The 15,273-nt window shown below is 35.1% G+C and overlaps 1 protein-coding gene across 2 annotated transcripts in view; it reads right to left on the reverse strand.

Moving 5' to 3' along the window:
• Positions 1-15,273, reverse strand: part of LOC111153382 (vacuolar protein sorting 13 homolog C) — a 180,313-nt gene that overhangs the window by 62,516 nt on the left and 102,524 nt on the right. For both annotated transcript variants that reach the window (XM_022512378.1, XM_022512377.1), the window contains 5 exons: positions 9,765-9,932; positions 8,793-9,097; positions 7,719-7,866; positions 4,019-4,169; positions 1,879-1,988 (listed from right to left, as the gene is read on the reverse strand). In XM_022512378.1, coding sequence (XP_022368086.1) covers positions 1,879-1,988; positions 4,019-4,169; positions 7,719-7,866; positions 8,793-9,097; positions 9,765-9,932 — 882 coding nt within the window. The remainder of the gene's footprint in view (positions 1-1,878; positions 1,989-4,018; positions 4,170-7,718; positions 7,867-8,792; positions 9,098-9,764; positions 9,933-15,273) is intronic.

Genomic DNA, 15,273 nt, shown 5'->3' on the forward strand with positions numbered 1-15,273 from the left:
GATGGAAGGGGTATCGGTGATGTGCCATTCCTGGCACGCTGGTTCTAACTCTACATCTGCCACACAGCATGCAGACAGTACATCGATGGGTCAGGCATTATTGACATTATTATTGGCAAATTTAGAATGTAAGTTTTAAAAATGTAAATAATTCACAAACTTTGGGTCTGTAATTATGAATAGAAATGACCTGTGACACAACTTTTGGTCACAATATATAGTTCCAGATGTAAACAAATTGGACCCACTGAATTTTTTTTAACATGGTAAAATTCAGATAACATAATACTGAATGGTTTTTAGTAGAACTGGAAGTTGTAAATGGTTACATGAGACTCATTAGGAAAATGAACTTGTGTCAATGTCTAGTATGGACAAAAGGAAAAAGAGCAATAAACATGGAAGCCATTGCAGTAGGGTGAATGAAGAAGTTTCAAATAAGTGAGCAGTGAGAAGTGACAGGAAAGAACAAAGAAAAAATGATAATACTCAGTGTATTGTATTCAGTGTACTCAGTGTATGAATGAAGATCAACAAAGAAAAAAGTAAAAAAAGATACCAACGTTCTAAGGCTGGGAAACCAGTAGAATGACGGTACCTTGAGTGAAATAAAGAATACATTTAACCGTTCATTTTCCATTTGGCCATTTTCTGTTCTTTTCATAACATTAAACATTAGAAATGAAAGTTCTTTATTGCATAAATGGCAGATACTAGCTTAAGGCACAACAGTAATAATATATGAATATTGTATAACTTTGAGAAAACAGTATAAAATATAAGATAACAAATATTAACTATAGATATAACCAATGCAGATTATGGTTATTATCATATGATGTATTTATTATGAGTATTATGACAACTGATCTAATAAAAATATTTATTGATGATACTGTCTACGCAACAAAAAATAACTTCCTAAAATACCACTGGTACATTAATTACATCAAATCATGGCAGACACCTGGGTGGCTCAGTGGGTTGAGCCTCTGCCTTCAGCTCAGGTCATGATCTCAGGGTCCTGGGATTGAGCCCCGCATCGGGCTCCCTGCTCAGCAGGTAGCCTGCTTCCCCCCTCTCTCTCTCTGCCTGCCTCTCTGCCTACTTGTGATCTCTGTCAAATAAATAAACAAAATTTAAAAAAAATTATGGCACTAGATCTTGGTTCTTCAATCCACTAATAAGTATCTTTCATACATATCTATTACATGTAATATTTATTCAACAGAAACATAATTAATGCTTATATATATCTTGGATAACCATGAATTTTAAAAGAATCCTCTCATGTTGGGGCGACTGGGTGGCTCAGTCATTAGGCATCTGCCTTCGGCTTGGGTCATGATCCCGGGGTCCTGGGATAGAGCCCCACATCAGGCTCCCTGATCAGCCGGAAGCCTGCTTCTCCCTCTCCCACTCCCTGCTTGTGTTCCCTCTCTCACTGTGTCTTTCTCTGTCAAATAAATAAAATCTTTAAAAAAGAAAGAAAGAAAGAATTCTCTAATATTCCAAAGCTACTCTTGAATTATTCTCCTTAGTTATATATATACATATATAGCTATGTAATAAAATTACACATGTAATTAATTACTTACATATAAAATCTCACATATAAAATTCCTCTACTAGAGATGATCTAAGTGGTTTCAGTGCTGATGTTACTTGGAAAGAAGTAAAACCTTTTTCCTTAGCTGAGTAAGATTAGAAATATTAGAAATAACAAAGTGAAGATACAAGACTAATGTATATTCTATAGGCCAAATAGAATTTAATAGACATTAATTTTTTAAATAGTCAAATCAAAAACTGCCAGTATTCTAAAAGTAAATATCAAGAGCTAAAGGTTTTTTCTAAATAAAGACATTTAGTACATACCTGGTTGATATCATTATTATAAAGGACAATGGAAAGAGACTCAAAGTGAAAGTCAAATTGGAGAGTGACACTTTGGTCCATAGAAAGCTTTGAGTCTGGCAAATCTTGTTCTGATGGTTCAAACATAAGTATGAAAATTAGAAAGCTTTAAGAAGGTATGGTATTTTATACTTATTTAAAAAGCTAAATAATAAGTTATTATTCTAAATATGTATCATACTTTCTAGGATTCTTTAAACAGTATTACAAGACAATTAATTAAAATAGCAATGATTTATTCTATATGTTCAGTACAGGGCAGAATGATGAGGGCAGGCCATCTATATTTTTTAAAGAACAAAAAGAGGGGATCTTATAGAGTATCAAGACAACATTTTTTAAAAAGTCCCCCAGAGTGAGACTGCTCATCACAGTTTACAATTAACACAGCATTTAACTTAAATGGTTATAAGCCAGTGTCAAGAAATTATGAAGTTGGGGGCACAGAAAAATAAAATACTTTGTCCTTGAACAGACAACTAGACAGTAACCTCTGCTAGCATAGTGCAATTCTCACTCTTTAATTACCTATACCACCCAACTCATTACCTTGATAAGAACAGAATATAATTCAATAGGAGAGTCAAAGAGAGCTCAAACACAATATGGGGCAGGGAGCTTTTGGAATTCTGAGGTAAAAGAGATTTCAAGAAGTAATTTTGCCATTCCCTCATTAATGGGCAAAAACCTTTTAGACAGCAAGATTAAGAATAGATACTGCTTTCAACCACTCTTACAAAGTCATTTTATCATCTCTTTTGGGGATTGATTCTATTCTTTGATCATTTATAGGGAAGTGCTCTTACAAGATGCTGGAAGAGCAAACATTGCATAACTTTAACCACATAAAGGCAGAAGCATTTCTAAGTTGGAAAACACTAGGGTTTTTTTTCCTGAAAGTAATTCACATTCCAATTTTCACTGCTTTCATCTGAATTCACAAGTTCTCCCAAGGATCACATTAACCATATAGCCAGAACCAGATACACAAATTGACCACAGTTGAACATAATGAGATCATTAATCACATAAAGCCTGCCTGCTATTTTTATTCATCTGTACATAGTTCCTGTCTAACCATAGCAACAGCCTGCTTATCTAGCATTTATCCATACTGTAGCATAAACCCAATCTTGGGAGAAGATGCTGGGCTCACTGAGCCCATGTAGCACTCATTACTATCCACCTCAAACAAAACCTTTTGTGTACACTGCTCTAGTCATTTATTTTGTAACAAACACATAGAAACACAAAACACACTGGGCCCAACTATAGGAGAAGCAATATTAATGGTATTATTAACTGGCAGTTTTATCTATTACTTTCTGAAGTATTAGCTGATAATCTGAGCATTATAAAAGCAGAGCAGTCTGGGGACATTTATTAAGAAGGACAAGGGGTACTTCACCTCTTGCCAGCCATGGAAATTTTAACCTAATATTTACAAGTCTAATAAAACACATGATGTTCACGTCAATGACTTTAAATGATGAAAAAAACAGTAGAAGTATGTTTTACATGACTGTTCTGAGCAAGAAGGATACTTTTACTTTATAAAAGTTATCTTTTTAAAATGACTGAATTTAGAAGGCTCAGTGCTTATAAAAGATTCCATTCTAACAATCTGGAAAATTCCCTTATGTATGTGACTACATCATTCACTGATAAAGCCAGATAAGCAAAGCTATTTTTATACAGCTTCATTATGGGCCTGCCTTCTGAGTAGGATACCAAGATTCTTTTCTCTCTATTTTTTGGGGACCTTACTATCCTGCTTGCCTACTTTGCTATTTCTCAAGGTCTACCACCTTGGTGGCTCTTGAATTCAACAAATTCATGTTTTACAAGTAAAGGGAAAAAAGGAACCTGCAGACAAAAGGTGGCCTCTCCCCGTAGAGAAGACAATGAGCATACCTCCTTTCCTTGGGAGCTCCAGGCAGCCCCAGACCGTGTACCAGCCAATTTTCCACAGTAAACACTACAATACTGAATCAGTTCATACCACACTATACTAGACAACTAAAAAGACCACTAAACATAAATATGGCATTAACATTAATTTTTCTCCATGATCAAAGCAAAAATCTTCATCAATTTGTACCTTTGAGGTGGTCAGGCCCACCCAGAACATCTTTTTTTACTCTTACAGCATCTTGGGTAGACTGTGTAGGGCTTGGCTGTGAAGAAGCTTCTCCAAGATTTTCCAGCAAAATTTTCATTAAAACTGTTAAGTCATCTTCACTGAGAGCAACCTAGAAAGCAACAATAAGTTGTTGTTAATATAAAGGAATAAAAACACAGAATATCATATTCATGTTTTAATTTACAGTTCCTCAAATTCAACGTCCATCTGAACAACAACAAAAAAGGAGTTGGAGCAGTAAATACAGGAGAGAGCTATTTCATCTTATATACTATGAGACACTCCTCATGTGTGTAGACATACTTCTGTCTGAACCCACGCCCAAGGCCCTGCATCCATCATCACTCTTTTTGCCTTGTCTGTTCCTATCTTTCTTGTATGTTCCTGGACCTGTGTTTCTCTCCACTCTCCCTATCTCCTCATCTCCACTCTGCCTCTCTCTTCTGGCCCAGCAGCAGCTCCACTTCACTTCCATCCAAACTCAGTACAAGAAGAAAGCTGTTCAGTTTCTAACCCCCATCAAGAAGTAAAAAGATTCTCTCTTGCAATGCAGCTCTTATTCCCTGTGTGTGTGTGTGTGTGTGTGTGTGTGTGTGTATATCTGGACATACCTAAGAATAATCAAGAATAATGTCACTTAGAAGAGTAACTAATACATCTATGACTAATTTTTAAAAACCAAAGTACAGAGCAGGAAAGGAATATCTAATTCATCTTTTACCTTTATAAAAGGGGATATGTGACAAGAAAAAAGAAGAGAAAAGAGAGAGAGAAAGATAGAAAGGATGGAAAGAAGAGAGGGAGGGAGGAAGATCAACAGCTTTTGAATCAGGCAGCTCTCTATCAACACTGCCACTTTCAGGCTCAGCCAAGTTTCTTAGCCTCCTTAACTCAGACTTTTCAATTGATTAATTGATTTAGACAGAGAGAGAGAGAGAGAGATCACAAGTAGGCAGAGAGGCAGGCAGAGAGAGAGAGGGAAGTAGGCTCCATGCTGAGCAGAGAGCCTGATGCGGGTTTTGATCCCAGGACCCTGAGATCATGACCTGAGCGGAAGGCAGAGGCTTAACCCACTGAGCCACCCAGGCGCCCCATGGATTCTCAATCTTTGAAAGAGAAATACGAACCACCTGGGTGGCTCTGTTGCTTGAGCATCCAACTCTTGATTTCAATTCAGGTTGTGGTCTCAGAGTCCTGAGATCCAACAAACCCTGCACTGTTCCCCAAATTAGACCCTTATTGACAGAAAACTGCCTGATTGCCAGCCTATATGAAAACAGGGAGATATTTTAGCATGAGATAATGACCAAGGATTTCTTCTTTGCCCCAAGCCCCAGTCCTAGGAGAAGAGATGTCACTTTAACTCCCTAGAACTTTTTTGTATATTCATTCCCAAGTGTGATATCAACCAAGATATTACAACTGCCTGAAAAGGAGTTATCTTCACCATCTTCTCGGCTTTACTGTGGTTGAAAAGAACAACTGAATTAACAACTGAAACTTAAACTGACCCTTTAGTAAGTCTGAAGGACAATTTGAGAGATGGCCCCACAGTTGTTTAAGAACTGTGAAGCTGATCTACCTAAAACAACTCACTGATGTCACCTACCTGATACCCTTTCTTAGCTGCACTCCAGACCCAGGAAAAGTAGACTCATACCAGTGAGGGGGTGTTCTAAGAAGCCTGGATTGCTGACACATTAGGCAGTGGAAACTACCCACTATGGCTATATTCTTGATTAAATAGGCGTCGTTGTAGTTAAAATGATGATCACACTTTGATGTTAAACTGATGGATTTTTTTACTATTTTTCTTGTTTCTTTTGAAATACTTCCAGCATAAAGGAAAAGCGGACAGAATACAATAATCCTCCCTGGTGTACCTATCATCTAGCTTTGTCAAATCTTACAAGTTGCTATATTTCATTTAGATCTTGTTTCCCCATTATAGACAAGGTTGAAGCCCCATGTTTACTTCTATGAGACCTATTACCTCTATGTTCCTTTTCAGAGAAAGATACTACCCTGAATTACAGAATTATTCTTCCCATGAATACTTATTATTAAGAATACTTCTTACACTTACCACCACTGGATTCCCTATAAATAATATATAGCACTGTCCATTATCTTGCTTGTTGTACAATTCAAAATAACATAAAATTGTACTATCATTTTGCAACTCAATTTTTTCCTAAACATTTTTATATTTAGGATATAGCCATTTTGTTTCATATAGTTTTAGCTCACTCACATTATCTGCTTTATAATATCCACTGTATGAATATATCATCGTTTGGTCCACATTCTCTTACTGAGAGGACATATAGGTTTTACTCTTGCTTTCAGCAAACCTATAACCACATAATCTTTGAAAGCAAGGGGAAAAGGTCCAATACTAGACCTGGGATCTAATCTCTTAACAACAAGGGGGAAGTTAAAAGAAGAGTAACATACTCTGCAAGAGAGAAGTCTTAATGACTACTCTTAATAGACACTCTGCCATATACTGTATCCAATCATAATACACACAGGACCTTTCATCCCTACAGCAAACTTCAATTTTAACTTCTTCCCTAGTAGAACTTGCTCCTTTGTCCCTTTCTGTTTTATCTAGATCTAACTCTGAAGTAATCACAGGTATTAAAAATGACTAAATTTTTATTTATCATACACTCTGTTTAGTTACTTTCTCTCCTCCCTTATCCCCTACTGTTTGGCTTAATTGTTCCACCCAAAGACACAAAAGGACCATAGGATTCCTATACCTCCATAACTTTCTTTGACGAGTATTTCTCCCTGTGAGCCAACACATGACCTACTAACTACACTATTACAAATATTTCTACACTAATATGCTTACCAAATATACATAGTCATGTATTTAAAATGTCCACTTTCTAACTAAAAGAGTGTTTCTGTACATTAAAAATACTCCTAAGTAGGGGGTGGGGAATGGGACATCTGGATCTTAAGTGACTGATTCTTGATTTCAGCTTAGGTAATGATCTCAAGGTCATAGGATTAAGCCCCATGTCAGGTTCCATACTCAGCATGGAGTCTGCTTGTCTCTCCCCCTCTCCCAGCTTGTGCTCTCTCTCTCTCTAATTAAAAAATCTTTAAAAAAATACTCCTAAGGTATTTTGAATGTGATATCTAAATATTACTTTATACTGTCTTAACATTCAACTGCCTAAAACTTCAATAGAACTTTCCAAAATTACTAATAGTATTTTCAGTAGACTTCAATGGGTTTTATCTCAGACTTCTTGCTGGGTTTACCAGATATGTGACTGAAGTGAAATAAAGAAAAGTATGAGAATTAGGATGATCTCATTTTCAGTTAATAAAGTATTCTTTCTTCACTTAAAAAAAAAAAGATTTATTTATTTGAGAGAGATAGACAGCAAAGCAGGAGGAGCAGAGGGAGAGAGAAACTCAAGCGGATTCCATACCTGCGCCAAGTGAGGCACTCAATGCAGAGCTAGATCTCACAGCCCTGAGATCAGACCTGAGCCAAAACCAACAGCTGGATGCCCAACCAACCATGCCACCCAGGAGCCCCGGCTTCATCACTTCTGATGTACGCTAGAATGGCACTGTGGTCAATGATAAAAGCCTACCTAGCAATTTTCATATACTGTATACATACACTTACCAACATAGGTTTTAGTTTTCCTTTTATCACCATCCCTGGAATTTGCACATACCATGCTGCTGCTAAATTTCGCTGTATGGACAAAAGCATGTTGACTGGTTTTAAAATTTCAATTTCATGTTGTGGCAAGCCAGCCTGCAAAATAGTCCTGAAAGATAAACAAGAATTTATTTTATATTTTTGAAATTTACATTTTAAAATGAAGACTATCATATTGTGTAAGTTTCCAGTTTTCCTAGATACTGAAGGTTGCTATCAGAATTCCTTAACACATGCTTCTTTTCACAAATCAATGCAAATCAGAATAAATCAAGAGCTTTCTAAAATAAAACCTATGTAATGTTGATTTCAAAGATAGAAAATATGACTATTACACTATTTGCTACTTTCACAAAGACTGTTTAAATATTAGCAACTAGGGCAGTGTCATGCATACAAATGTTAACATCCACCTAAACTTGGAGGACAAAGAAAGTCTACTTAATCCTTAGTTTTGTGTTATTGGTATTTCTCCAAACTCAAAGGGAAAAACTCACCAAACCTACACATTAAACAAACATATGGTAATAGTCATTTTGAGCATGACTGCCAACAACCATTTGTACAATGAAATGAGTATTCTTGTCATTCAACAGACCTAACACTTTCCCATTTGGATTCAGTAATCCTTTAGGTATCACACTGAGAATTCCCAAATGTGACAATGTTTGGAAAGGAAAAAAAAAATCTTAACTTTTATTACATTTTATTACATCTATAGAAAATAGTTATATGCCAAGTGAAAAATAAAAATAAATCTAAAGTAAGTGTTATTTAGTAAATTTTAATTTTATAATAGGAAATTTTTATAAAATGGAGAAAATCACATTATAAATGCCTAATGTAGTAAGACAAAACAGAGATTCTATGAGGTGCACTAGTATTACCACTGACCAAAAACCAATGGTTGTGGTTTTATAATTATGAAAAATAAGGAAAGAGAACCACAGACCATGAGAGTATTTTATCCCTAGCAAAGATTTTATGAGAATTCTATTTCTAGCACTAGTATACAAATGAATTATATATTTATACCTGGACAACTTCAACTGCGTTAGCTCAATGTTCATCTTGTCAATGACTGGAGGAAGAGAATAATGTTCCATAGGAACTAAGCTAAATTTGTTTTCAACTCTGATTAAACCCAGATCTGCTACAACAGCATTTGGTGATACCGAAGACTGAGGAATGATAATAACTGGAGCTTTCAAGTTAATATCCATCAAAAGGCGAAAACTCTTTTGAGCCAAGTCTTTCATGCTGGAAGCAGCTCTTTCTGCAGCCTGGGCTGTAGCTGAGCTCAAAGCTTCTTTGGCAGTTTGGAAATTGTTCAGGAAGTTCTGTTGGAAGAGACTGATATTTAGATTTCCTTAAAATAAAACAGGACTAACTTTAAAAAACACTTATTTTGAAAAGCAAAACTAAATAAAATAATTAAAAGAGATGCTATTTGTGATTGTATATATGGAGAGTGTAAGTCTAGAAAGACACACTCTGAGATATTAACAACTGTCACTTCTCATGGTTTAGGTAGAAATCCATGACTTACAAGCCTTGAATAATAGTCCCGCAAAGAGGCATAGACAGATTAAAACTCTTTAGCCCATGATAGTTACATCAAAATAATTAAAAGAAAATAATTTTATGGCCTTGTTGATCACAATTATAATCAAAAGTTCTAAATTCCAATACTAGTCATTCTTGAAAAAAAAAAAGCTAGATACCTTTAAGGGTATTTCATAAAACACTGAAAATGCCTACATTAATACACCAAAAAAGTACTTTTAAATTATATACCTATGGAAATGTGAAAGAATGGTTAACAATGATAATAAAAATTCATTTGGTTATCCATCACGAAAAGGATTTCCTTCACTATAATATTCTGTTCAGCATCTGAGTATTCATCACACAGTCCTATTAGTAAATATTTTGACTAAGTTCAAATGTATAGGCAAAAATATTTAGGTCTCAATGAAAAATAAACACATTTAAAAATAAACTTACCAAAAGAGACATGAAGAATTTATGAACATAAACAATTTGGATACAACCCACTTTGAGACTAAGTTTCCCGTCTACTTTAGACATATCAGCATAGGCATTTCCTTCTGTAGCATCTGGATAAAGAGTCATTTGGAACCTAAAAACTTCATCTCCCAAAATAGAGACAGCCTAAAAGTATTAAATTAACTGGTTATTACAAGAAAAAAGCTGCATTATAAACAAGTTTCCTTATTAAAAAATCCTAGATATATGAAGAAGCACCATTTAAATTCAATCCTCAATAAATTGTTAAAAATATTTTACTTAACAAAACTTTTTCCTACTTTTACAAAAATTGTTTTAATCAATGGAAATATCAATCACTTAAATGGCCAGACATAACTTACGAATCACCTAGTCTATACATAATGTGAAAGCACATAACCATATTCATGGTCAATCCTTAACAAACTGCCTGACACATAACAACTAATGGATATATAATGAAATGAATAAAGGCATCTCAAACATAAAAATCAAAACTAAGTTTTGGGTTTTTTTTTTTTTTTAAGATTTTATTTGTCAAAGAGAGAGAGTGAGAGAGTGTGCAGGAACAGGAGGGAGGAGCAGTGGGGGAGGGAGCCTGATACAGGACTGGATCCCAGGGACCCTGGGATCATGACCTTAGCTGAAGGCAGACACTTAACCATCTAAGCCACCCAGGCATCCCAAAAGTAAATTTCAATACAGAAATTATTTTTCTGAAAGCATTTTTTGATGTTTATTTTTTAGTTTCTATTAATCTGTACATTCTAATTTTTGTGAAATAATTTTTAAATTAATTTTTGAGGCATAATTTGCATATAATAAAATGCACTCATTTTCTACACAAATACATTGACAAATTTTGACAAATTTACACCACCCATGTAAATACCACCAAAACAAGATATAGAACATCCCATCGGCCCAAAAAGTTCCTTTGAGCCCCTCCCCTTCAGCTAATTTCTGACCCTCCCCCCAAACCAGATCCAAACAACAACTGATCTGCTTTCTCTTACTAAATTAGTCTTTCCTAGAGCTTCAGTAAGTGGAATTATAGGATATGTTCTCTTCTGTGTCTTCCTTTTCTCATTAAGTGTTATGTTAAGATTCACTCCCATTACACGTTTCACTATTTTTTTTCTTTTTTATAGCTGAGTACTATTCTACTTTGGATATACCACAGTTTGTTTATCCATTCTTCTCTGGATAGGCATTTGGACTGTTTCAGTTTGGGGTTATAATTAGAAACTTGTTATGAGTGTTCACTTTCAGATTTCCATGGACATATGTCTTCATTTCCTTGGGGAAAGGCACAGGACTGGAATTGTTGAGTTATATGCTAAATATATATTGGGTTCTCTAAGAAGCTTGAAACTGTTTTCCAAGGAGATTATATAATTGTACATTGCCACCATAATAAAAGTTCCAGTTGCTCCAATCTATGCCAATAGTTGGTATTGTCAATTTTTTTAATGTAGACATTGAAATGGGTGTGTATGTCCTTGTGGCTTTAATTTGCATTTACCTGATGACTAGTGTTTTTGAATATCTTTAATGTGCTTAATGACCATTCATAATCTGTTTGTATGATGTATCTTCTAACACTTTCCCCAATTTTTCATGGGATAATGCCATCTTATTTTGGAGCATAGCTGGTTTTTCTTTTTCTTTTCTTTTTTTTAATTGAAGTAGAGCTAACAAAATATTTTGTTTCACATGTACAACATAGTGATTCGATTGGCATACATTGCAAACTACTCACTAGAGTAAGTCTAGTTACCACCTATCACCATACAAAGTTCATACAGTATCATTGATTGTATGCCCCATGCTGTACTTTACGTCCCTATGACATACTTATTTTAAAACTGGACGTGTGTACCTTTTGACCCCCTTCACTTATTTCATCTCCCCAATACCTTCTCTTCTGAAAACCACTACTCTATTTACTATGAGCCTGAGGGTTTTTTTTTGCTTGGTTTTGTTTTGGTTTTTAGTTTCTGCTTATAAATTAAATCATACCATATTTATCCTTCTCTGACTTCTGTCATTTCACATAATTCCCCTTAGTTCTATCCATATTGTCACAGATGGCAAGATTCCATTCTTTTTTATGGCTGAGTAATATTCTATTGTGTGTGTGTGTGTGTGTGTGTGTGTGTGTGTGTATCAATCACATCTTCTTTATCCATTCATCTACTGATGGACACTTATGGTTGTTTCCACACCTGGGTTATTGTAAATAATGCCGCAATAAATACAGAGGTGATGTATCTTTTCAACTTAGTTTTTTTTGTTTTTTTTTCAGATAGATACTCAGAAGTGGAATCATTGCTGGATCATATGAAAGTTCTACTGTTAATAAACAACACCTCCATATTGTTTTCCATGGTGGCTATACCAATTTATATTCTCACCAATAGGGCATGAGAAAAGTTCCCTTTTCTCCACATCTACACCAATACTCGTTATTTCTTGTTTATTTGATAAAAGTCATTCTGACAGATGTAAGGTGGTATTTCATTACGCTTTTGATTTGCATTTCCCTGGTGATTAGTGATGTTGAGCATCTTTTCACATGCCTGTTATCTACCCGTATGTCTTCTTTGCAAAAATGCCTATTTAGGTCCTTTGCTCATTTTTTAACCAGATTGTTTGGTTTTTTGATTACTGAGTTTGTATGAGTTCTTTACATATTTTAGATAGTAACTGTTTGTCAGATACACAATTTGCAAAATCTTCTCCCGTTCAGTATCTGCTTTTTTGATATGTTGATGGCTTCCTTTGCTATACAGCTTTTTAGTGTCATGTGGTCACATTTTAAAAATTTTGCTTTTGTTGTTCTTGCCTTTGGAGTCAGAGCTAAGAAAACATCTTAGCTAAGACCAATGTCAAGGACCTTGCCATGTATGTTTTCTTCTAGGAGTATTAGATTCAGGTCTTAAATTCAAGTCTTTCATTCATTTTGAATTAAATTGTTTATATGGTATAAAGATAGTGGTCCAGTTTCATGCTTTTATATGTAGCTGTCCCATTTTATTGACAGTCTCTTACATGTAGCTGTTCAACACATTTACTGAAAAGACTATCCTTTCCCCATTGTATATTCTTGCCTCCTTTGTTGAAAATTAATTGACCATATGTACATGGGTCTATTTTTGGACTTTCTAGTCTGTTCCACTGATCTATGGGTCTGTTTTAATGCCAATACCATACTGTTTTGATTACTATAGCTTTGCAGAATAGTTTGAAATCAGGGAGTATGAGATCTCTAGCTTTGTTCCTTCTGAAGATCATTTTGGTTGTTTGGGGGTCTTTCGTGTTTTCATACAAATTTTTAGAATTGTTCTAGTTCTATAAAAGATGCCACTGGAATTTTTATATGAATTGCACAGTCTGTAGAATGCTTTGAGTAGTACGGACAATTTAACAATATAAATTATTTCAATCCATGAGCATGAAATATGTTTCTACTTATCTGTGTCTTCTTCAATTTCTTTCAACAATGTTTTACAGTTTTCAGTGTACAGGTCTTTCACCTACTTGGTTAAATTTATTCCTAGGCAATTTTTCCCCAAGATATTTTGTTCTTTGTGATGCACCTGTAAAAGGGATTGTTTTCCTAAATTCTCTGATAGTTCATTAATACTGTATAGAAATGTAACAGATTTTTTATGTTAATTTTGTACCCTGCAACTTTACTGAATTCATTTATTAGCTCTAACAGCTTTTTGGAGTCTCACTTCCCTTGTGGTTTGATGGCTTCCTTTAGCATTCTATTTATATTTCTTTCTTATTTTCTTTTGTGCATTTACTATAAGTTTCGCTGGGTGGTTACCCTTAGGTTCACATAAAACATCCCATGTAGATAACAGCCTGTTTGGTTGACAGACATTTAAATTTGAAACATTCCCAAACTCCACATTTTTACTGTCCCCCCCAATATTATATTTTTCATGTCACATTTTATACCTTATCCTTTGTATCCATAAAATAATTATCGTAACCATAGCTATTTTTACTACTGTTGTCTATTAACTTTTTTTTTTAAGATTTTATTTATTTATTTGACAGAGATCACAAGTAGGCAGAGAGAGAGAGGGGATGGCAGGCTCCCTGCTGAGCAGAAATCCTGATGCAGGGTTTGATCCCAGGACCCTGGGATCATGACCTGAGTGGAAGGAAGAGGCTTTAATCCACTGAGCCACCCAGGCACCCCGTTGTCTGTTAACTTTCATTCTAGCTTTAATTAGTGGTTAATCCACTTTTTACTATATAATTACTTTTTCTAGTAAGATTTCTATGCTCTCTTGTTATTAGTTAGTGCCACTTCTTTTCAGCTGAAAAAAGTCCCTTTAACATCCTTGTAATCCCAATTAATCGTTACAAGTTCTTTAGCTTTGTTTGTCTGAAAAATTTTTTCTCTCTCCTTCTATTCCAAATGATAACCTTGCCAGGTAGAGTATTCTTAGTTGAAAGTTTTTTCCTTTCAGTTCTTTGAATATGTCATGCCATTTTCTGGCTTGGCAAAGTTTTGGCTAAAAATCTGCTTACTGCCTTATGTGGTTTTCCTTGTACTTTAACAAGTTCTTTTTCTCTTGCAGCTTTTAAGATCCTCTTTAATTTTTGACAATTTAATTAAAATGTGTTTTAGTATTACACTCTTTGGGTTCACCTTATTTGGAATTTTCTGAGATAGTCCCTTTCCCAGTTTAAGCAAATTTTCAGCCATTATTTCTTCAAATGGACTTTCTGTCCCTTTCTCTCTTCTCCTTTGGGGATTGCTATAAGGTGGATATTATTCTACTTCACGTTGTCTCATAGGTCCCTTAAGTTATCATCTTTTTTTTTTTAATTCTTTTTTTATTCTGCTGCTCTGTGTGTGTAAATTTCATTGTTTTGTCTACCAGCTCACTGATCTGTTCTGCTTCATTCAGTCTGTTGCTGAGCCCTGGTATATATGCTGGTATATTTTTTAAATTCAGTTATTGTATTCTTGGGCTCTATGACTTCTATCTGGTACTTTCATATATTTTGTATATTCTTGTTGAAGTTCCTATTCTAGTCATCCCCTCTTCTGCTGAGTTTGGTGAGCATCATTATGACCATTACTTTGAACTCTTTATCAGGAAAACGACTTATCTTTGATCCATGGAAGGGTTGTTTTTTTGAGGTTTGCCTTTGTCTTCATTTGAATACATTCCTCTGCTTCCTCATTTTTCCTGATTCTCTGTGTTTGTTTCTGTGTATTAGGTGAAAGATCTACCTCTCCCATTGAAGGAATGGTCTTGAACAAGATATGACCAATGAAGCCCAGAAGTACAATCCCACCTAGACACCAGTCGGGCACTCCAGGGGCATCTCCTTTGTATGCTGAGGGTGCCTGCAAGCTATGGCAGCAAGACTACATCTCTGCCTCTCCTACTCATCTCGATGTGGCCCTTTTATCTTCTGTTGTGGAGGTGCTACTCATCTAGTTTTCGAG

The sequence above is a fragment of the Enhydra lutris genome, unplaced genomic scaffold (genome assembly GCF_002288905.1).
Source record: "Enhydra lutris kenyoni isolate GAN:26980312 unplaced genomic scaffold, ASM228890v2 scaffoldscaffold31, whole genome shotgun sequence".
In the NCBI taxonomy this organism is placed as follows: domain Eukaryota; kingdom Metazoa; phylum Chordata; class Mammalia; order Carnivora; family Mustelidae; genus Enhydra; species Enhydra lutris.